The sequence below is a fragment of the Callionymus lyra genome, chromosome 8 (assembly GCF_982586985.1).
Source record: "Callionymus lyra chromosome 8, fCalLyr1.hap1.1, whole genome shotgun sequence".
NCBI lineage: Eukaryota > Metazoa > Chordata > Actinopteri > Syngnathiformes > Callionymidae > Callionymus > Callionymus lyra.
The window spans coordinates 29,313,484-29,339,470 of NC_141825.1; the positions used below are offsets into that span (position 1 = coordinate 29,313,484).

Sequence of the window (25,987 nt, forward strand, 5' to 3'; positions counted from 1 at the left end):
CTAGTTGATGTTTCATGACACCAGAGTTGATACTAGTTGATGTTTCATGACACCAGAGTTGATACTAGTTGATGTTTAATGACACCAGAGTTGATACTAGTTGATGTTTAATGACACCAGAGTTGATACTAGTTGATGTTTAATGACACCAGAGTTGATACTAGTTGATGTTTGATGACACCAGAGTTGATACTAGTTGATGTTTAATGACACCAGAGTTGATACTAGTTGATGTTTGATGACACCAGAGTTGATACTAGTTGATGTTTAATGACACCAGAGTTGATACTAGTTGATGTTTCATGACACCAGAGTTGATACTAGTTGATGTTTCATGACACCAGAGTTGATACTAGTTGATGTTTAATGACACCAGAGTTGATACTAGTTGATGTTTAATGACACCAGAGTTGATACTAGTTGATGTTTGATGACACCAGAGTTGATACTAGTTGATGTTTAATGACACCAGAGTTGATACTAGTTGATGTTTAATGACACCAGAGTTGATACTAGTTGATGTTTAATGACACCAGAGTTGATACTAGTTGATGTTTAATGACACCAGAGTTGATACTAGTTGATGTTTAATGACACCAGAGTTGATACTAGTTGATGTTTAATGACACCAGAGTTGATACTAGTTGATGTTTAATGACACCAGAGTTGATACTAGTTGATGTTTAATGACACCAGAGTTGATACTAGTTGATGTTTAATGACACCAGAGTTGATACTAGTTGATGTTTAATGACACCAGAGTTGATACTAGTTGATGTTTGATGACACCAGAGTTGATACTAGTTGATGTTTAATGACACCAGAGTTGATACTAGTTGATGTTTGATGACACCAGAGTTGATACTAGTTGATGTTTAATGACACCAGAGTTGATACTAGTTGATGTTTAATGACACCAGAGTTGATACTAGTTGATGTTTCATGACACCAGAGTTGATACTAGTTGATGTTTCATGACACCAGAGTTGATACTAGTTGATGTTTAATGACACCAGAGTTGATATTAGTTGATGTTTGATGACACCAGAGTTGATACTAGTTGATGTTTAATGACACCAGAGTTGATACTAGTTGATGTTTAATGACACCAGAGTTGATACTAGTTGATGTTTCATGACACCAGAGTTGATACTAGTTGATGTTTAATGACACCAGAGTTGATACTAGTTGATGTTTCATGACACCAGAGTTGACACTAGTTGATGTTTGATGACACCAGAGTTGATACTAGTTGATGTTTAATGACACCAGAGTTGATACTAGTTGATGTTTAATGACACCAGAGTTGATACTAGTTGATGTTTAATGACACCAGAGTTGATACTAGTTGATGTTTAATGACACCAGAGTTGATACTAGTTGATGTTTGATGACACACATCAGTTCAAGCGAGTCATCAGTTCTTCCAGAGCTTTCTCTCGATGGTTCTCGTGAAGAAGCAGAACTTCTTTGATAGAATTCTGCTGGAAGCCCATCTCGTTGAACTGAGTCAGGAGACGAAGAAACTCTCCTGCCTTTGAAGGAAAAGACTTGAATGAGGTCTTGATGGACTCGGATCAGAACCAGCTCACCTTGTCCTCACAGTTCTGGAACATCTCCAGAGCTTCTTCCACTTGGACCTTCTCATAACCCGACGCACACAGACGCTCTCTGGCCTCGAGATACTGGAGGATCTGCAGATGAAACATGGAGATGGACCTTCAGGAAATCATCAGAACATTGAGTCCATTTAACCTTTATTTTTAAATGAATTAAAATGTTTGAATATTTTTATCGTGGATTTTGTTTGATTTCAATCATTTGTGTCACGTGATTAAAAGTTGGATCAGCAGCTCTGAGGTCTGTTGGTTTGGTCTGGAGACTCATATTTATGTAGTGAACCGTCTTCAGTGCAAACATCTGTGAAAACACTGGATCTGTGTCATCGTTTCACTTGAATAATCACAGCAGGATCTACAAGGAGTTAGAAGTGATCAGAATGAAGAAAGAAATGAAATGTATGAATAGAATGAATTATTATCTAAACCTTCATTCTGTTCATCTTTATCCTACATGTGTTTGGTGTTATTTTAAAGTCTGCTGGAAAAGAATCTAGAAAGAACAAATCGATTTAAAGCATTTTTGATTTGATTTTTCTTGTGTGACGAGAAGAAAAGACACCTGAGAAGGTGAGGAGGAGTCGGTCTGAAGGAACGTCAACCAATCAGGAGGGTTTGAACCTTTTTACGATCAGAGTTCAGAGAAGAACTGTGTTCAGAACATCAGAGCTTATCTCTTAACATCAGAGCTTATCTCTTAACATCAGAGCTTATCTCTCAACATCAGAGCTTATCTCTCAACATCAGAGCTTATCTCTTAACATCAGAGCTTATCTCTCAACATCAGAGCTTATCTCTTAACATCCAAGCTTATCTCTTAACATCAGAGCTTATCACTTAACATCAGAGCTTATCTCTTAACATCAGAGCTTATCACTTAACATCAGAGCTTATCTCTTAACATCAGAGCTTATCACTTAACATCAGAGCTTATCTCTTAACATCAGAGCTTATCTCTTAACATCAGAGTTTATCTCTTAACATCAGAGCTTATCTCTTAACATCAGAGCTTATCACTTAACATCAGAGCTTATCTCTTAACATCAGAGCTTATCTCTTAACATCAGAGCTTATCTCTCAACATCAGAGCTTATCTCTTAACATCAGAGCTTATCTCTTAACATCAGAGCTTATCTCTTAACATCAGAGTTTATCTCTTAACATCAGAGCTTATCTCTTAACATCAGAGCTTATCACCTCCAGCGTGATAAGCTGGTTCTTCACCCACTGCCTTCAAGACGATCTCCTGACTTCAGCTCCTGAAGTCCACACTGAGGACCTGCTGAAGGACCTGCTGAAGGACCTGCTGAAGGACCAGACCGGGCCGATGATTCTAATCTTCGCAGCACGTCTCGAGAATCTCCATCAAGAAGCAAGTGTTCCTGAGCTGAAGACCTTCTCTCAGAGAAGTGAACACTCCAGTCAGCGCGTCACGTGACGTGTCTTCAACCAGGAAGCCGACACTGTGATTCATCAGAACCTTCGGTGGTCCGAACGCTTGTTCCCCTCGTGGAAAGAACTTTGATCCCCTGGTTCCTGACGTCCTCCTCTCGCCACCTTCATCTGGTCTCATCTGCCTGGACCTCCGTCACCATCGAGCGTCCAGGAAGAAGCTTCACTTCATCAGGAACACATTGGTTTGTGTCTCGTGTTTAATAAAAGTCCAGGAAGATTTCGAACACGATTCTTTTCCCTTTTTTTTATTCTCGGTTCCGAAACTTACCATCACATATTTACATACTCATTATAATAATATGAATTATTCATCCTTTTTAAATAAATCTATTAACGTCACGTCGTTGTTCGCGTCTCTGTTCTGGTGTTAATTAACTTCTTAGCCTCGTGAAGATAATCACGACACAAGTAGAAACTTCAGTTAAATGAGATTAAAACTAGAGTTTTATAGTTAATTAATTCATTATTATTCATGTAAATGTAATAGTTTCTCCTGCACTAAAGTCAAGGTGTTGCTCCTGCAGGTAAATCTGACCTCGAGGCAATTTTAAAGTTAAATCTACCAGAACTTAGATGTTCTTAAAATAAACCTGTTTATAAGGAATATAAAACGACATATATATTGAATTTAAACGACTATAAATTCTAATTGAATAAAGAAAATGTATTTTTAAATAATTGAAAATTAAACTGTGTAAAAAAACATTTATTTTCCTGTAAATGAACTTTGATGATAAAAAATGATTTGAATATAGAAATGATTGAAACATTACAATCATCAGAAGAGTCTCAAGGTCAAAGGTCACACTGCTCCTGACCTCCTCCGGGGTCGTGTGTCTCGTCCTCTGCAGCGCCGCGACGGCGGTCCGTAGATCGTATCCTCGACCCGTGATGGACTCCAGGAGGTTCCTCTCGTCGCGACCCAGAGCCTGCAGCAGGTCGAGGTCCGTGCGACCTCCGTGACCTTTGGTCCTCGGAGCCTGAGACACACACGAGGTCAGAGCAGGTTTTAAACGAGCTTTCAAGGTCGAACCTTCTTCTCTCTGTGGTTCCTGACGGCAGGTCCTGCAGACCAAGGTCGTTGATGATGATGAGTGACAGGTGAGTTCTGGCTGTAAGTCCTGCCCGATGACCCCAGTGACCTCTGTCTCTTCTTAGGGTTCTGTCCAGCAGGAAGTGGTTTGTCCGTCTGACACCAGCGAGACTCCGGCGGCTTCTGTGGACGTTTGTGATATTTTTTAGTTTATGTTGTTGTTTACGAATCATATTTGATTTGTTTATGTTTAAATTGAATGTTTATTAAATAAAATGATGAGATTTTAAAAAATGTACAAGAAACATGTTTGTGTCGCAATTAAACTGCCGGCCTCTAGATGGCAGCAGTCGTTACGTCCTCAGCTAAAGGAAGAATGATGACTGAGGACGAGAGGATACAGTGAGTCCAGCAGCTTTTAAAGCTGATGTTTGGACATATTTTGGTTTGAAAACAAATGAAAGTAGTTACGACTTCAAGAGTCATGTGGTCTGAAAATACTACAACACCAGAGTCAAGTACTGGACAATACTACACATATATACTTGTTACTACACTATCACAACACCAGAGTCAAGTACTGGACAATACTACACATATATACTTGTTACTACACTATCACAACACCAGAGTCAAGTACTGGACAATACTACACATATATACTTGTTACTACACTATCACAACACCAGAGTCAAGTACTGGACAATACTACACATATATACTTGTTACTACACTATCACAACACCAGAGTCAAGTACTGGACAATACTACACATATATACTTGTTACTATACTATCACAACACCAGAGTCAAGTACTGGACAATACTACACATATATACTTGTTACTACACTATCACAACACCAGAGTCAAGTACTGGACAATACTACACATACATACTTGTTACTACACTATCACAACACCAGAGTCAAGTACTGGACAATACTACACATATATACTTGTTACTACACTATCACAACAATACTACACATATATACTTGTTACTACACTACCACAACAATACTACACATATATACTTGTTACTACACTATCACAACAATACTACACATTTATACTTGTTACTACACTATCACAACACCAGAGTCAAGTACTGGACAATACTACACATATATACTTGTTACTACACTATCACAACAATACTACACATATATACTTGTTACTACACTATCACAACAATACTACACATATATACTTGTTAATACACTATCACAACAATACTACACATATATACTTGTTACTACACTATCACAACAATACTACACATATATACTTGTTACCTTACTACACTATCACAACAATACTACACATATATACTTGTTACCTTACTACACTATCACAATAATACTACACATATATACTTGTTACTACACTATCACAACAATACTACACATATATACTTGTTACTACACTATCACAACAATACTACACATATATACTTGATACTACACTATCACAACAATACTTCACATAAATACTTGTTACTACACTATCACAACAATACTACACATACGTATATACTTGTTACTACACTATCACAACAATACTATACATAAATACTTGTTACTACCCTATCACAACAATACTACACATATATACTTGTTACTACACTATCACAACAATACTACACATAAATACTTGTTACTACACTATCACAACAATACTACACATATATACTTGTTACTACACTATCACAACAATACTACACATAAATACTCGTTACTACACTATCACAACAATACTACACATATATACTTGTTACTACACTATCACAACAATACTACACATAAATACTCGTTACTACACTATCACAACAATACTACACATAAATACTTGTTACTACACTATCACAACAATACTACACATATATACTTGTTACTACACTATCAAAACAATACTACACATAAATACTCGTTACTACACTATCACAACAATACTACACATAAATACTCGTTACTACACTGACACAACAATACTACACATAAATACTTGTTACTACACTATCACAACAATACTACACATAAATACTTGTTACTACACTATCACAACAATACTACACATATATACTTGTTACTACACTATCACAACAATACTACACATATATACTTGTTACTACACTATAACAACAATACTACACATAAATACTCGTTACTACACTATCACAACAATACTACACATAAATACTTGTTACTACACTATCACAACAATACTACACATATATACTTGTTACTACACTATCACAACAATACTACACATAAATACTTGTTACTACACTATCACAACAATACTACACATAAATACTCGTTACTACACTATCACAACAATACTACACATAAATACTCGTTACTACACTGACACAACAATACTACACATAAATACTTGTTACTACACTATCACAACAATACTACACATATATACTTGTTACTACACTATCACAACAATACTACACATATATACTTGTTACTACACTATCACAACACCAGAGTCAAGTACTGGACAATACTACACATACATACTTGTTACTACACTATCACAACACCAGAGTCAAGTACTGGACAATACTACACATATATACTTGTTACTACACTATCACAACAATACTACACATATATACTTGTTACTACACTATCACAACAATACTACACATATATACTTGTTACTACACTATCACAACAATACTACACATTTATACTTGTTACTACACTATCACAACACCAGAGTCAAGTACTGGACAATACTACACATATATACTTGTTACTACACTATCACAACAATACTACACATATATACTTGTTACTACACTATCACAACGATACTACACATATATACTTGTTAATACACTATCACAACAATACTACACATATATACTTGTTACTACACTATCACAACAATACTACACATATATACTTGTTACCTTACTACACTATCACAACAATACTACACATATATACTTGTTACCTTACTACACTATCACAACAATACTACACATATATACTTGTTACTACACTATCACAACAATACTACACATATATACTTGTTACTACACTATCACAACAATACTACACATATATACTTGATACTACACTATCACAACAATACTTCACATAAATACTTGTTACTACACTATCACAACAATACTACACATACGTATATACTTGTTACTACACTATCACAACAATACTATACATAAATACTTGTTACTACCCTATCACAACAATACTACACATATATACTTGTTACTACACTATCACAACAATACTACACATAAATACTTGTTACTACACTATCACAACAATACTACACATATATACTTGTTACTACACTATCACAACAATACTACACATAAATACTCGTTACTACACTATCACAACAATACTACACATAAATACTTGTTACTACACTATCACAACAATACTACACATAAATACTTGTTACTACACTATCACAACAATACTACACATATATACTTGTTACTACACTATCACAACAATACTACACATAAATACTCGTTACTACACTATCACAACAATACTACACATAAATACTCGTTACTACACTGACACAACAATACTACACATAAATACTTGTTACTACACTATCACAACAATACTACACATAAATACTTGTTACTACACTATCACAACAATACTACACATATATACTTGTTACTACACTATCACAACAATACTACACATATATACTTGTTACTACACTATAACAACAATACTACACATAAATACTCGTTACTACACTATCACAACAATACTACACATAAATACTTGTTACTACACTATCACAACAATACTACACATATATACTTGTTACTACACTATCACAACAATACTACACATAAATACTTGTTACTACACTATCACAACAATACTACACATAAATACTCGTTACTACACTATCACAACAATACTACACATAAATACTCGTTACTACACTGACACAACAATACTACACATAAATACTTGTTACTACACTATCACAACAATACTACACATATATACTTGTTACTACACTATCACAACAATACTACACATATATACTTGTTACTACACTATCACAACAATACTACACATAAATACTCGTTACTACACTGACACAACAATACTACACATAAATACTTGTTACTACACTATCACAACAATACTACACATATATACTCGTTACTACACTGACACAACAATACTACACATAAATACTTGTTACTACACTATCACAACAATACTACACATATATACTCGTTACTACACTGACACAACAATACTACACATAAATACTCGTTACTACACTATCACAACAATACTACACATAAATACTCGTTACTACACTGACACAACAATACTACACATAAATACTTGTTACTACACTATCACAACAATACTACACATAAATACTTGTTACTACACTATCACAACAATACTACACATAAATACTCGTTACTACACTGACACAACAATACTACACATAAATACTCGTTACAACACTATCACAACAATACTACACATAAATACTCGTTACTACACTGACACAACAATACTACACATAAATACTCGTTACTACACTATCACAACAATACTACACATAACTACTCGTTACTACACTATCACAACAATACTACACATAAATACTTGTTACTACACTATCACAACAATTCTACACATATATACTCGTTACTACACTATCACAACAATACTACACATAAATACTCGTTACTACACTATCACAACAATGCTACACATAACTACTCGTTACTACACTATCACAACAATACTACACATAAATACTTGTTACTACACTATCACAACAATACTACACATATATACTTGTTACTACACTATCACAACAATACTACACATAAATACTTGTTACTACACTATCACAACAATACTACACATAAATACTTGTTACTACACTATCACAACAATACTACACATAAATACTTGTAACTACACTATCACAACAATACTACACATATATACTTGTTACTACACTATCACAACAATACTACACATAAATACTCGTTACTACACTATCACAACAATACTACACATACATACTCGTTACTACACTATCACAACAATACTACACATAAATACTTGTTACTACACTATCACAACAATACTACACATAAATACTCGTTACTACACTATCACAACAATACTACACATATATACTTGTTACTACACTATCACAACAATACTACACATATATACTTGTTACTACACTATCAAAACAATACTACACATAAATACTCGTTACTACACTGACACAACAATACTACACATAAATACTTGTTACTACACTATCACAACAATACTACACATATATACTTGTTACTACACTATCACAACAATACTACACATAAATACTCGTTACTACACTGACACAACAATACTACACATAAATACTCGTTACTACACTATCACAACAATACTACACATAAATACTCGTTACTACACTATCACAACAATACTACACATAAATACTTGTTACTACACTATCACAACAATACTACACATAAGTACTCGTTACTACACTATCACAACAATACTACACATAAATACTTGTTACTACACTATCACAACAATACTACACATAAATACTTGTTACTACACTATCACAACAATACTACACATAAATACTTGTTACTACACTATCACAACAATACTACACATATATACTTGTTACTACACTATCACAACAATACTACACATATATACTTGTTACTACACTATCACAACAATACTACACATAAATACTCGTTACTACACTATCACAACAATACTACACATAAATACTCGTTACTACACTATCACAACAATACTACACATAAATACTCGTTACTACACTATCACAACAATACTACACATAAATACTCGTTACTACACTATCACAACAATACTACACATAAATACGTGTTACTACACTATCACAACAATACTACACATAAGTACTCGTTACTACACTATCACAACAATACTACACATAAATACTTGTTACTACACTATCACAACAATACTACACATATATACTTGTTACTACACTATCACAACAATACTACACATAAATACTTGTTACTACACTATCACAACAATACTACACATAAATACTCGTTACTACACTATCACAACAATACTACACATAAATACTCGTTACTACACTGACACAACAATACTACACATAAATACTTGTTACTATACTATCACAACAATACTACACATATATACTTGTTACTACACTATCACAACAATACTACACATATATACTTGTTACTACACTATCACAACAATACTACACATAAATACTCGTTACTACACTGACACAACAATACTACACATAAATACTTGTTACTACACTATCACAACAATACTACACATATATACTTGTTACTACACTATCACAACAATACTACACATAAATACTCGTTACTACACTGACACAACAATACTACACATAAATACTCGTTACTACACTATCACAACAATACTACACATAAATACTCGTTACTACACTGACACAACAATACTACACATAAATACTTGTTACTACACTATCACAACAATACTACACATAAATACTTGTTACTACACTATCACAACAATACTACACATAAATACTCGTTACTACACTGACACAACAATACTACACATAAATACTCGTTACAACACTATCACAACAATACTACACATAAATACTCGTTACTACACTGACACAACAATACTACACATAAATACTCGTTACTACACTATCACAACAATACTACACATAACTACTCGTTACTACACTATCACAACAATACTACACATAAATACTTGTTACTACACTATCACAACAATTCTACACATATATACTCGTTACTACACTATCACAACAATACTACACATAAATACTTGTTACTACACTATCACAACAATGCTACACATAACTACTCGTTACTACACTATCACAACAATACTACACATAAATACTTGTTACTACACTATCACAACAATACTACACATATATACTTGTTACTACACTATCACAACAATACTACACATAAATACTTGTTACTACACTATCACAACAATACTACACATAAATACTTGTTACTACACTATCACAACAATACTACACATAAATACTTGTAACTACACTATCACAACAATACTACACATATATACTTGTTACTACACTATCACAACAATACTACACATAAATACTCGTTACTACACTATCACAACAATACTACACATACATACTCGTTACTACACTATCACAACAATACTACACATATATACTTGTTACTACACTATCACAACAATACTACACATAAATACTCGTTACTACACTGACACAACAATACTACACATAAATACTCGTTACTACACTATCACAACAATACTACACATAAATACTCGTTACTACACTATCACAACAATACTACACATAAATACTTGTTACTACACTATCACAACAATACTACACATAAGTACTCGTTACTACACTATCACAACAATACTACACATAAATACTTGTTAATACACTATCACAACAATACTACACATAAATACTTGTTACTACACTATCACAACAATACTACACATAAATACTTGTTACTACACTATCACAACAATACTACACAAATATACTTGTTACTACACTATCACAACAATACTACACATATATACTTGTTACTACACTATCACAACAATACTACACATAAATACTCGTTACTACACTATCACAACAATACTACACATAAATACTCGTTACTACACTATCACAACAATACTACACATAAATACTCGTTACTACACTATCACAACAATACTACACATAAATACTCGTTACTACACTATCACAACAATACTACACATAAATACTTGTTACTACACTATCACAACAATACTACACATAAGTACTCGTTACTACACTATCACAACAATACTACACATAAATACTTGTTACTACACTATCACAACAATACTACACATATATACTTGTTACTACACTATCACAACAATACTACACATATATACTTGTTACTACACTATCACAACAATACTACACATAAATACTCGTTACTACACTATCACAACAATACTACACATAAATACTCGTTACTACACTATCACAACAATACTACACATAAATACTCGTTACTACACTATCACAACAATACTACACATAAATACTCGTTACTACACTATCACAACAATACTACACATAAATACTCGTTTCTACAATATCACAACAATACTACACATAAATACTTGTTACTACACTATCACAACAATACTACACATAAATACTCGTTACTACACTATCACAACAATACTACACATAAATACTCGTTACTACACTATCACAACAATACTACACATAAATACTCGTTACTACACTATCACAACAATACTACACATAAATACTCGTTTCTACAATATCACAACAATACTACACATAAATACTTGTTACTACACTATCACAACAATACTACACATAAATACTTTTTACTACACTATCACAACAATACTACAGATAAATACTTGTTACTACACTATCACAACAATACTTCACATAAATACTCGTTACTACACTATCACAACAATACTACACATAAATACTGGTTACTACACTGACACAACAATACTACACATAAATACTTGTTACTACACTATCACAACAATACTACACATAAATACTCGTTACTACACTATCACAACAATACTACACATAAATACTTGTTACTACACTGACACAACAATACTACACATAAATACTTGTTACTACACTATCACAACAATACTACACATAAATACTCGTTACTACACTATCACAACAATACTACACATAAATACTTGTTACTACACTCACACTGACTGTATCTTCAGACTCTGATCCCTCATCATCCTCATGATAACCGTCTTCGTCCTCAGACTCGTTGAGGAGGAAGTTGACGCCGCGGCTGAAGATCCTTCGAGCGTCCGAGGAGTTCAGGCTGTGGCTGCGCGGCCGAGACTCGACCTTTAACCTGCTGACCCCGGGTGCACTGCTGAACATCAGCCAGTAGGGGGGGCAGGAGGGAGCGGCGCCAACCCGCGGCTGGCCGGTCAGAACCAGTTTCTCCAGGTCGAAGGAGTACTGAGACACAGGAGAGCTTCAGGGTCAGAGGTCAGATCGACTCACCTGTCCTGGACTCACCTGCGTCTCCTGAAGCGTCTTCACACAGTCGGGCACGTGGACCTCCAGCAGAACCTTCTGCTGCGTCGGCGAACGCTGAGCCTGGAACGGAACGTCCTCCAGAGAGTTCATGACAGGAAGAGGTCGTCGGGTCGTCAGTGAAGAGTGACCTTCGTCTTCATCGTCCTCGTCGTCTTCATCGTCCTCGTCGTCTTCATCGTCCTCGTCGTCTTCATCGTCCTCGTCGTCCTCGTCGTCTTCATCGTCTTCCTCGCCTCATAAACCTCTCTGATCCTCTGACATCATCTGAGCTCAGACTCAGAACCGCTGAGCGTCGAGGAAAAGCAGATTATTCTGCAGCAACACTTGTGTCGTCTGGTTCTGGTGCGTTTTCTGCCAGAAACACGTTTGAATGCGACTCAAACAACATCTTATCTTAATGACTCTTATCTTATCTTAATGACTCTTATCTTAATGACTCTTACCTTATCTTAATGACTCTTATCTTATCTTAATGACTCTTATCTTAATGACTCTTATCTTATCTTAATGACTCTTATCTTATCTTAATGACTCTTATCTTAATGACTCTTACCTTATCTTAATGACTCTTATCTTATCTTAATGACTCTTATCTTAATGACTCTTATCTTATCTTAATGACTCTTATCTTATCTTAATGACTCTTACCTTATCTTAATGACTCTTACCTTATCTTAATGACTCTTATCTTAATGACTCTTACCTTATCTTAATGACTCTTATCTTAATGACTCTTACCTTATCTTAATGACTCTTATCTTAATGACTCTTACCTTATCTTAATGACTCTTATCTTAATGACTCTTACCTTATCTTAATGACTCTTATCTTATACACTTTCACTGTTGAGTGGGTTAGTTAAGGTCAAGTCATCTGCCTGCTTGAGACCTTGGCTCCTGCAAAGGTATTGATGTCATATGAAGTCATTTCATATCAATAGTTTTAAATGTATTTTTTGGTAGAAATTTAATATGTTTTTGTCAAAATAAACACACAAAACTTTTCTCAAAAATATATTTTACTTCGTCCACTAAGTTTGAGAACCATGGTCTCAGACTTAAAACTGAGAATTATATTGAGTTCGTCTATATTTTTTAATAAAATGGAAAACAATACAAAATAGATTTTTATATTTAAAAATATTTACTCTTCGTTTGTCATTTTAAAGTTTTTATAACGAAGATCTACTGGTGCAGTTACACATGATCACCACTAGATGTCGACAGTTGCGATCAGTGTTAAACACTGGTGTTCAATGTCATGTTAGTAACATTGTATTCATTATTAAATATAACATTTAAAAGTTGAACATCTTTTAATAATTGAATTCATTTTTTATTCTTTATTAAAGTTTGAATTTAATTTTTTTATAGTTTGATTTTCTTATTTTAATTATGTCCTGAATTTAATACGTTTTTATTCTTAGTTTAATTGAACATGAAAACGTTATATAAAGATAATAATTAAACCTTTTAATAAAGAATGAAAATGTAAAAGATAAAAGTGAAGGAAACAAGAAGAACCAAGTATTCTGTACAGATATACATTTTTATTGTATATTTTCAACGTCACAATGAGATTTAAGATCCAAGAAGGTGTTTTATTACAGTTTGTGTAACAGAAGGAAGTTTCACGAAAGTACAGTCGCGTGTTTCTGTTGCCAAGACTCGCCACTAGAGGCCGGTGTTGAGCTCTGGAGCTAAAATACTTGTGATGAATAAAGATTTGAAAACAAGAACTTAAATCCGTCCACGAAGGTTCACTCGTGGACCAACTAGACGCTGCTGGAGACACGAACACGACCCTGAACCTAAACTGGCGACACGGACACGACCTTGAACATCGTCACCTCCTGATTTAAGGCATGTTCACACGTTGATGATCCCTCGGCCACGACAAACAAACTAACTACAAATCTGTAAAATTATCTTTATATCGATAAAAATGTTAACAATCCCCAGAGATTGAAATGTTCTTAAGAAGGTCCGACCTTGAGAACGCTGGAGGTCATGATGCTCTCATCGAAGCGAGACATCTTGAGGTTCTTCAGTTGTTGGCGGCGTCGGCCTGGCGAGGCCAGTTCTCCTCCTCCAGCCCGGAGTCGTACTCCTCGTCCGAGGGCTCCTTGGCGGCGGTTCTGCAGCACAACAGACGCTCAGACCTCCTGACCTCCTGACCTCCTGACCTTCTACGGCTCCACCTGGACGCTCACCTGACGTATCGAGGCTGAGACTTCCCTTGAACCACCTCCTTGCTCAGCTCCACGGCCACGATGTCGGAGTGAGGAACCTCGAACATGGGCTCCAGCAGCAGCGTCTCCTGCAACAAACGTGCTTCAGTCACTGAACCTTCATCATCGTCCCAGTGAGCCAGGAGGGGAGAGACGGCACTTGCATTTATTTCCATTTTATATTATGTTTTCAGGAAGATCGAAGAAATAAAGATGAAATATTTTGGACTAAAAACAAATATTTCATTATTATTGTAAAGTGACTTTAAATGAAACCATTATTATTGTAAACACAGGAATGTTGACGACAGAATAAAACGGTTCAGAAGGATCTTCAGTGTCTTCAGAGGTCCATCAGTGCTGGAGGCTCCGTCCTCATGTTCTCTACCTGAGATGATCTGAGATGATCTGAGATGATCTGAGATGATCTGAGATGATCTGTGATGATCTGTGATGATCTGTGATGATCTGAGATGATCTGTGATGATCTGAGATGATCTGAGATGATCTGAGATGAGATGATCTGAGAGGATCTGTGATGATCTGAGATGATCTGAGATGGTCTGTGATGATCTGAGATGATCTGAGATGATCTGAGATGATCTGAGATGATCTGAGATGATCTGAGATGATCTGAGATGATCTGAGCATGTCTTGTTGCACTTGAGATTCAAATAAACCCTGACATCCATGTGACCTTTATGCCCCTCCTTCCTCATCCATGACTATTATTGCGATATTCCTTCAGCTAAACATGTAGCTGCGCAGGAGTGAGTACTTTAGTGAAGTCCGAGGGTTTATAGAAGGAAAACCATTCATTTCTACTTCTGTCGACGGTAGAAAAATATTAATTATAATAAACTTATAACGTTCGGTCTCGCGGGACTTAAGTGCGGATTTAAGAAATGCTGGATTTATCACTTCTGCTCAGTTCCACTGCTCTCCCACAGGGGGAGCCACACTAACATATTCAATCTTCGACGACGTTACGAGCGCAGACTTCGTACCATGATGGATCTGAGGCCTCGGGCTCCGGTCTTCCTCTCCAGGGCCAACCTGGCGATGGCCCTCAAGGCCCCGTTGGTCACGCTGAGTTCACACTAGAGAAGCAGAGCGAGAGTGACTTCACGACTCTGTGACCTCGAGGCTCAGCATCCGTTACTTTGTCCATGGAGAAGAGCGCCTGGTACTGCGGCACCACGGCGTTCCGAGGCTCCGTCAGGATCCGGACCAGCGTGTCCTCGTCCAGGCTGTGCAGAGCCACCACCACCGGGAGTCGACCCACGAACTCCGGGATCATCCCGAACTCGATCAGGTCTCTGGCCTCCACCAGCTTCAGCAGCCGATCCTTCTCCTCGATCTCCGCCACCGTGTCCGTCTCGCCGCTGCTGTTCGCCAGGTCGGCCGCCGCCGCCGCACGACGACCTTTACCCATGTTTGAGGGGGTCCCGAAGCCCAGGTACTGCAGGGAGGAGGAGTTGAAGTGAGAGGGAGTGAGAAAGGAGGGAGAGGGAGAGAGAGAGAGAGAGAGGACAATCACCTTCTCGTTCTTCCTTCTGCTGATGATCCGGTCCAGGCCGTTGAAGGCCCCCGAGGCGACGAACAAGATGTTGGTCGTGTCCACCTGGACCGTCTCTCCTCGCAGCTTCCTGGAGTTCTTCTCCGGCACGTTGACGATGGTTCCCTCCAGTAGCTTCAACAGACCCTGCAGGTGAAAACAAGATGGCGGTTCAGACACACGACAGGTGACGTCACCTGGAGAGACGAACGTCTCCACGGAGACCGACCTGCTGGACACCTTCTCCTCCCACGTCCCTCAGCTGATGGATCCCAGGGACGCTGCCGATCTTGTCCACTTCGTCCAGGAACACGATCCCTGAACACATCGTTAGACACACAGTTGTGAGTCTGTTTACAAAACATCAAACACACAACAGTTTGTCGTTTGTTGACGTTGATCAGGAAGAATTTAACGTTTCCATCATTTTAAAAACAATTCAACACTATTTAAGTGAGTCAAACTCCCCACAGACACACACACCTTGCTGAGCTTTCTCCACGGAGTAGTTTGCGTCCTGCAGCAGTTTGGCGATGACGGACTCGATGTCTTCGCCCACGTATCCGGCCTGAGTCAGAGTCGTACAGTCGCAGATGGCGAAGGGAACGTCCAGACATCGAGCTAAAGTCTGAGCCAACAGAGTCTTTCCTGCAACAGACGTGTTGACGCTCAGACCAGCTAATGACTGCATTACAAAGTTGATTTGGTTGTTTTGAGCGTAACTAGTGCTGAGGATGTAAAAATATATTTAATATAAAAGACTAACTTATTGCGATGTAAATACAGAGAGATTTATCCAGAATAACGTCTCGTCATGAGTTCGAATGAAGGACTTGAGTGTAAATCCTGGATCTTCGTTTAAAGACACTTTAATGACCTTGAATCCCAACAATAGACTCTTGATTCTCGTCAATAGAAAGCGATGGTTTGGATCAATATCTTGTTCTTGGGAATGTGATGAGATGTTCCTAAAGTTCCGGTTCATACCAGAGCCGGTGGGTCCGAGCAGTATAATGTTGCTCTTCTCCAGCTTGATGTCCACGTGGGTGGAGTCCAGGACTTCTCCGCCTCGCCTCTCCTGCGGCGGCGCTTGGCTGCTCTGCTGCTGCATGGAGGCTCCCAGAGCGTTTCCATTGGGGCTGATGCCTGCGATCTGCAGCAGCTCTGAAACAAGAGGTGCTAACGTTAGCCTAGCATGATGTGATCTGCAGCAGCTCTGAAACAAGAGGTGCTAATGTTAGCCTAGCATGATGTGATCTGCAGCAGCTCTGAAACAAGAGGTGCTAATGTTAGCCTAGCATGATGTGATCTGCAGCAGCTCTGAAACAAGAGGTGCTAATGTTAGCCTAGCATGATGTGATCTGCAGCAGCTCTGAAACAAGAGGTGCTAACGTTAGCCTAGCATGATGTGATCTGCAGCAGCTCTGAAACAAGAGGTGCTAATGTTAGCCTAGCATGATGTGATCTGCAGCAGCTCTGAAACAAGAGGTGCTAATGTTAGCCTAGCATGATGTGATCTGCAGCAGCTCTGAAACAAGAGGTGCTAATGTTAGCCTAGCATGATGTGATCTGCAGCAGCTCTGAAACAAGAGGTGCTAATGTTAGCCTAGCATGATGTGATCTGCAGCAGCTCTGAAACAAGAGGTGCTAATGTTAGCCTAGCATGATGTGATCTGCAGCAGCTCTGAAACAAGAGGTGCTAACGTTAGCCTAGCATGATGTGATCTGCAGCAGCTCTGAAACAAGAGGCGCTAATGTTAGCTTAGCATGATGCGATCTGCAGCAGCTCTGAAACAAGAGGTGCTAATGTTAGCCTAGCATGATGTGATCTGCAGCAGCTCTGAAACAAGAGGCGCTAATGTTAGCCTAGCATGATGTGATCTGCAGCAGCTCTGAAACAAGAGGCGCTAATGTTGGCCTAGCATGATGTGATCTGCAGCAGCTCTGAAACAAGAGGTGCTAATGTTAGCCTAGCATGATGTGATCTGCAGCAGCTCTGAAACAAGAGGCGCTAACGTTAGCCTAGCATGATGTGATCTGCAGCAGCTCTGAAACAAGAGGTGCTAACTTTAGGCTAGCATGATGTGATCTGCAGCAGCACTGAAACAAGAGGTGCTAACGTTAGCCTAGCATGATGTGATCTGCAGCAGCCCTGAAACAAGAGGTGCTAACGTTAGCCTAGCATGATGTGATCTGCAGCAGCTCTGAAACAAGAGGTGCTAACGTTAGCCTAGCATGATGTGATCTGCAGCAGCTCTGAAACAAGAGGCGCTAATGTTAGCCTAGCATGATGTGATCTGCAGCAGCTCTGAAACAAGAGGTGCTAACGTTAGCCTAGCATGATGCGATCTGCAGCAGCTCTGAAACAAGAGGTGCTAACGTTAGCCTAGCATGATGTGATCTGCAGCAGCTCTGAAACAAGAGGTGCTAACGTTAGCCTAGCATGATGTGATCTGCAGCAGCACTGAAACAAGAGGCGCTAATGTTAGCCTAGCATGATGCGATCTGCAGCAGCTCTGAAACAAGAGGTGCTAATGTTAGCTTAGCATGAGCTAGTGTTACTGAGGCGACTGGTAATAGAACACAATGTGAATGTAGGTCACAGGGTTCATCTGTGGATGTGTTTAGAGCCTCAAGATCATGGATGTGTTTTGATGCTGCGACTGATAAACATTTAATGTTGTTCAGTTAAGATTAGTCACTAGTTTCTGGTAAAACATCATTGTTTCTAAAGAAAATCAAGACCTTTTACACAAGTTTGTTTCCTTGTTCCTCCACTTGACGTCATACAAGTTTATCCATCCATCTAATATCTATCTATCTATCTATCTATCTATCTATCCATCATCCATCTAATATCTATATCCATCCATCTATCTATCATCCATCTAATATCTATCTATCTATCTATCTATCATCCATCTAATATCTATCTATCTATCTATCTATCTATCTATCATCCATCTAATATCTATATCCATCCATCCATCTATCTATCTATCATCCATCTAATATCTATCTATCTATCTATCCATCATCCATCTAATATCTATCTATCTATCTATCTATCCATCCATCTAATATCTATCCATCTATCCATCTATCCATCCATCCATCTATCTATCCATCCATCATCCATCTAATATCTATATCTATCCATCTATCTATCCATCCATCTAATATCTATCTATCTATCTATCCATCCATCCATCATCCATCTAATATCTATATCTATCCATCCATCCATCTAATATCTATCTATCTATCCATCTATCCATCTATCCATCATCCATCTAATATCTATCCATCTATCTATCCATCCATCTAATATCTATCTATCCATCTATCTATCCATCCATCTAATATCCATCCATCTAATATCTATCTATCCATCATCCATCTAATATCTATATCCATCCATCTAATATCTATCCATCTATCCATCTATCCATCATCCATCTAATATCTATATCCATCCATCTAATATCTATCCATCTATCCATCTATCCATCTATCCATCATCCATCTAATATCTATATCCATCCATCTAATATCTATCCATCTATCCATCTATCCATCATCCATCTAATATCTATATCCATCTCTAACTCAATGTATTTTCCTCTCTGGAGTCACAACTGTTCTCTTTAGATTCAAGAACTTCTCTTCAGCTCAAGTCACGTTCATTAAGTCGATACAATTGATTTATAAAGTTTCTTATCATAACAAAGTTTTCTCAAGAGACTTGCAGTTGATGAAGTATTTCAAGAAACGTTCATTATCATCAACACTATCAACACCTTTTTGTATCAAAACACGTCTTGAATAAAAACATGTATAAAAACAGATCTAGAATATAAACATGTCTAAAAACACGTCTAAAATTAAAACGTCTTTAAAAACACTTTTAGAATAAAAAAATGTATAAAAACATGTCTAGAATAAAAACGTGTATACATGTTTTTATTCTAGGTGTGTTTTTATACATGTTTATATTTTATAAATGTTTTTATTCTAGACATGTTTTTAGACATGTTTATATTTTATACATGATTTTATACATGTTTTTATTTTAGACATGTTTATATTTTAGACATGTTTTTATACATTTTATTTTATTCTAGGCATGTTTTTATACATGTTTTTATTCTAGATGTCTAAAAAGACATCTAGAATAAAAACATGTATAAAATAAAAACATGTCTAGATTAAAAACATGTTTCTATACATGTTTTTAATCTAGACATGTTTTTATACACATCTAGAATAAAAACATGTATAAAAACATGTCTAGAATAAAAACGTGTAAAAAAAAAACTGTATAAAAACACGTTTAGAGTAAAAACATGTATAAAAACATGTATAAAACAAGTCTAGAATAAGAACGTGTATTAAAACATGTATAAAAACACGTCTAGAATAAGAACGTGTATTAAAACATGTATAAAAACACGTCTAGAATAAGAACGTGTATAAAAACACGTCTAGAATAAGAACGTGTATTAAAACATGTGAAAAAACACGTCTAGAATAAGAACGTGTATAAAAACACATTTAGAGTAAAAACATGTATAAAACACGTCTAGAATAAGAACGTGTATAAAAACATGTATAAAAACACGTCTAGAATAAGAACGTGTATTAAAACATGTATAAAAACACGTCTAGAATAAGAACGTGTATTAAAACATGTATAAAAACACGTCTAGAATAAGAACGTGTATAAAAACATGTATAAAAACACGTCTAGAATAAGAACGTGTATTAAAACATGTATAAAAACACGTTTAGAATAAGAACGTGTATAAAAACATGTATAAAAACACGTCTAGAATAAGAACGTGTATTAAAACATGTATAAAAACACATCTAGAATAAGAACGTGTATTAAAACATGTATAAAACACGTCTAGAATAAGAACGTGTATTAAAACATGTATAAAAACACGTCTAGAATAAGAACGTGTATTAAAACATGTATAAAAACACGTCTAGAATAAGAACGTGTATTAAAACATGTATAAAAACACGTCTAGAATAAGAACGTGTATTAAAACATGTATAAAAACACGTCTAGAATAAGAACGTGTATTAAAACATGTATAAAAACACGTCTAGAATAAGAAAGTGTATTAAAACATGTATAAAACATGTCACAGGTAGTGTGTGATCACAGACGTGTAAGAAAGTGAAGTTTTGGCATTTGTGCAACTGAACGAGTGCAAATGTAGACGCGAGGGTCGGACTGTGCCTGAGGTCGTGAGGTCGTGACGTCACTTACTTGTGAATCTGTATTCGTCCTCTCGCTTCCTCATCTCCGACTCTACAGGGAGAGGACGACAGAGCTCAAACAATCGTCCTCAGACAACAGTCCTAACAGCTACTTTAGAGTAAACATTGAACAAATGCCAAACAACACCAAACGACACATTCAACACTCGTGTGTATCAAGAAGAAACACAACTGACCACGAGGCGTCAGAGACGGTTGTTTCTCCATCTCCATCATCGGTCGACTTCCTGCCGGGATGTTGTTGTAGATGCGTTTGTAGTGATTGTAGACGGCGACCGCGAGCACCTTCTTGGCGTGAGACTGGCCCACGACATACTTGTCCAGGTAGGCGTAGATCTGGAAGCAGAGAGTTGGTGTCAAACCTCTTCAAACGTCACCTTCTTGTTCCTCTCGCTCACCTTCTTCGGGGGAGGAGGAGGCTTCTGTGCGTCCGTGTGAGCTTCTGGCTCTTTGTTCAAACCCTTCTTAGAGTCCGTGTCGGACAGAACCACGAAGAAATGATGGCATTTCTCGCACTTGACGAACCGAGTGGAAGCTGGAAACGAGGAAAACAACGGATTATTTCTTTAGAACCAAGAGTGTGAACGATCGTCACAGAAAGTGTTTTGGTGTCGACTGTGAGCAGAAGACGACACACACACTATTGTTGTGTATCGAGGCGACAGACACACACGAGTGAAGACAGAAGGTTGTTCAGTTTCCACTGACGTCTGACTGAGGACGTGAAGTTGAGAGAATCTTATCTGGAGCGACTGCTCAACCTTTGCTCTCTATTGTGACGACAAACCTGCTGCACTCGCTCGTCTACTTACTCACGAAGGTCTCCACGTGTGTGCAGGGGTCGCCACACTTAGGACATCGCAGCTGACTCCCACCCTTGCCTGAGCCAGAGGAGCCCGAGGAGCCTGAGGACCTCTTCCCCTCGCCGGCGCTCTTCTGTGGACACATCACATCAACGTCACGTCAAAGTCACGTCAACGTCACGTCAACGTCACGTCAACGTCACGTCAACGTCACGTCAACGTCACGCCAACGTCAACGTCACGTCAACGTCACGTCAACGTCACGTCAACGTCAACGTCACGTCAACGTCACGTCAACGTCAACGTCACGTCAACGTCACGTCAACGTCACGTCAACGTCACGTCAACGTCAACGTCACGTCAACGTCACGTCAACGTCACGTCAACGTCACGTCAACGTCACGTCAACGTCAAAGTCACGTCAAAGTCACGTCAACGTCACGTCAACGTCAACGTCAACGTCACGTCAACGTCACGTCAACGTCACGTCAACGTCAACGTCAACGTCACGTCAACGTCACGTCAACGTCACGTCAACGTCACGTCAACGTCAACGTCAAAGTCACGTCAAAGTCACGTCAACGTCACGTCAACGTCAACGTCAACGTCACGTCAACGTCACGTCAACGTCACGTCAACGTCACGTCAACGTCAACGTCACGTCAACGTCACGTCAAAGTCACGTCAACGTCACGTCAAAGTCACGTCAACGTCACGTCAACGTCACGTCACGTCAAAGTCACGTCAACGTCACGTCAAAGTCACGTCAACGTCACGTCAACGTCACGTCAACGTCACGTCAACGTCACGTCAACGTCACGTCAACGTCACGTCAACGTCACGTCAACGTCACGTCAACGTCACGTCAACGTCACGTCAACGTCACGTCAACGTCACGTCAACGTCACGTCTGATCCAGAGAACGTCGAGGCGACGAAACTAGTCTTACTTTCCCGCCGTCGTTCCCGCCGTCCTTGGTGCTTCCATCTTTGGAGGCGAAGCAGACCGTGGTCTCGGAGAAGGACCTCACGCGGACCCCGGGAGGGAAGGGCAGCTCGCGAGAACCCTGACGACTCAGAGAGAAGAGCTGACCCCTGGAGCAGGAGAATCCTGAAAAACATGTTTAGTTCTTCAACATCTTAACGAGAACATGTTGAATATTTCAGAGTTCAAGCTCCTGCCTGAGGTCACGACAGCGAGTCCATCTGAACACGAGTGTCTCGTTTCAACATCAGCTCATTACTCCTGCTTTTCTCAGCTGGTTCTTAACTTAAACCTTGTCAAGAACCTTCTTGTGACCCTCGAGACCAGAGTCTGGATCTTTTGAGCTCATGGAACAAAAACATGTCGTGTTTATATTGTTGTTGTTTTCTTTATATATCTGACAAAACTAGCTTCATAAAATAAAGCAACACACACTTAAATGTAAAACCTTTATTAGGTTAGGTAGAACTTTATTGATCCCTCAGGAGGTTATTATGGTTCATTCATGTAAATATAAACAAGTCAAATATGGATATAAAATGACTGTAAAAACAAACATGAAGTAAATAAATAAATGTTTACACACAAGTTAAGATAAATAACTATCATAGTCATCTGACAAGTTAACTGACAAATGACCAACAAAGAACATTTTATTAAGATTCAAACACTAAAAGAGTTTATGAGTAGAAAGTGTTTTCATGATCTTTGCTAACCGTGTGTTAGCTTTAGCTGAAGCTAACATGGAGTTTGAGGAATGTTTGTCTCACGAGAAACATTCATTAATCCTTTTAATTAATAATATTAGATATTGACAGATAACTGCTGAACAATGTCTTGATCCAACTGTCGAGGGTTTAGAGGCGAGTTTGACGAGAGTTTGTTCGTCACAACAGAGCCTCTGACAGAACCAACTGAACTGGACCTTCATGTGTCATGTGGTCTCACCTCTGTGGGCAGACGAGAGGATCAACCTGGCAGCTGAGGAGCAGGAGCACGACATGGTCCTGCAAACAACACGATCAGCGACACAGAAATAAGGCGCAGGCCTCGCTGTCAACACAGGCCCACGAACCTGCACGAGCACTCACGAGCACACACGAACACTCACGAGCACTCACGAGCACACACGAGCACACACGAACACTCACGAGCACAGAAGCGACTCAAAGACAAACACCTCGCCGTAACAAGTGATAGTGACTTGATTGACAGGTGCGTCACTGCGACACGAACGTGACATTGCAAAAACAAACACTCGACAAAGTACACATATTCACGACACACAACAACAGACACGCGAGTTCCTGACCAAACAAAGGTACCAACGGTGTCAACGCGGAGACATGTTACTCTATTTACGGACAGTGTTCGTCAACATGGAAGTGTAGCAACATGCTAACTTAGCAAAAGCTGCTGCTAACCCAGCTAACGCTAGCTTAGAGGTTGTACTCACAGAAAGATGAGACTAAGGTGCGCAGTTGTTCTTCGCCGCCGCTCGCTCTAGAGAGACATGATCAGCCGAAGGAAGTGTGAATTGGATCCGAGATGTCGAGGCCAGTGTTGGACCCGCTGTGATGTAACACTCGCTGCTATGAAGTAGGTCGAGTCTGCGGCTAAGGTGTTAGCATTGTTAGCCAGATTAACAAACAACCCTCGGGGCAAAAGGCACATGGAGGATTGTTACGTGAACAGGCTCCGCCCATCCACAGCATCTACACGTCTACTAACCGTGACGCAACCAGTGATACGTTCAGGGAATCCTCGGAATTTATAATTTCAG

At 38.1% G+C, this 25,987-nt stretch overlaps 2 protein-coding genes across 3 annotated transcripts; both read right to left on the bottom strand.

Moving 5' to 3' along the window:
• Positions 1 to 1,400: 1,400 nt before the first annotated feature.
• On the bottom strand, positions 1,401 to 15,372 carry LOC148074524 (uncharacterized). The gene is made up of 7 exons (XM_087798289.1): positions 15,328 to 15,372; positions 13,317 to 13,397; positions 12,990 to 13,256; positions 4,108 to 4,290; positions 3,893 to 4,054; positions 1,593 to 1,694; positions 1,401 to 1,535 (listed from the first exon to the last, which is right to left on the bottom strand). Exons 1-7 carry the CDS (start codon positions 15,370 to 15,372, stop codon positions 1,401 to 1,403), a joined length of 975 nt encoding a protein of 324 aa, XP_087654415.1.
• On the bottom strand, positions 14,867 to 25,864 carry LOC148074525 (ATP-dependent clpX-like chaperone, mitochondrial). Of its 2 annotated transcripts, XM_087797462.1 has the most exons (15): positions 25,661 to 25,864; positions 25,153 to 25,211; positions 24,170 to 24,330; positions 23,230 to 23,353; positions 22,816 to 22,952; positions 22,594 to 22,753; positions 22,407 to 22,448; positions 18,113 to 18,289; positions 17,609 to 17,773; positions 17,355 to 17,443; positions 17,108 to 17,272; positions 16,730 to 17,029; positions 16,575 to 16,667; positions 15,550 to 15,656; positions 14,867 to 15,474 (listed from the first exon to the last, which is right to left on the bottom strand). In XM_087797462.1, the coding sequence occupies exons 2-15, from the start codon at positions 25,205 to 25,207 to the stop codon at positions 15,384 to 15,386; spliced, it is 1,866 nt and encodes a 621-aa protein (XP_087653588.1). In that variant the 5' UTR covers positions 25,208 to 25,211; positions 25,661 to 25,864; the 3' UTR covers positions 14,867 to 15,383. The 2 variants fall into 2 exon arrangements, with proteins under 2 accessions (XP_087653588.1, XP_087653589.1); XM_087797463.1 differs by lacking the exon at positions 22,407 to 22,448.
• Between the last annotated feature and the right edge of the window lie 123 nt (positions 25,865 to 25,987).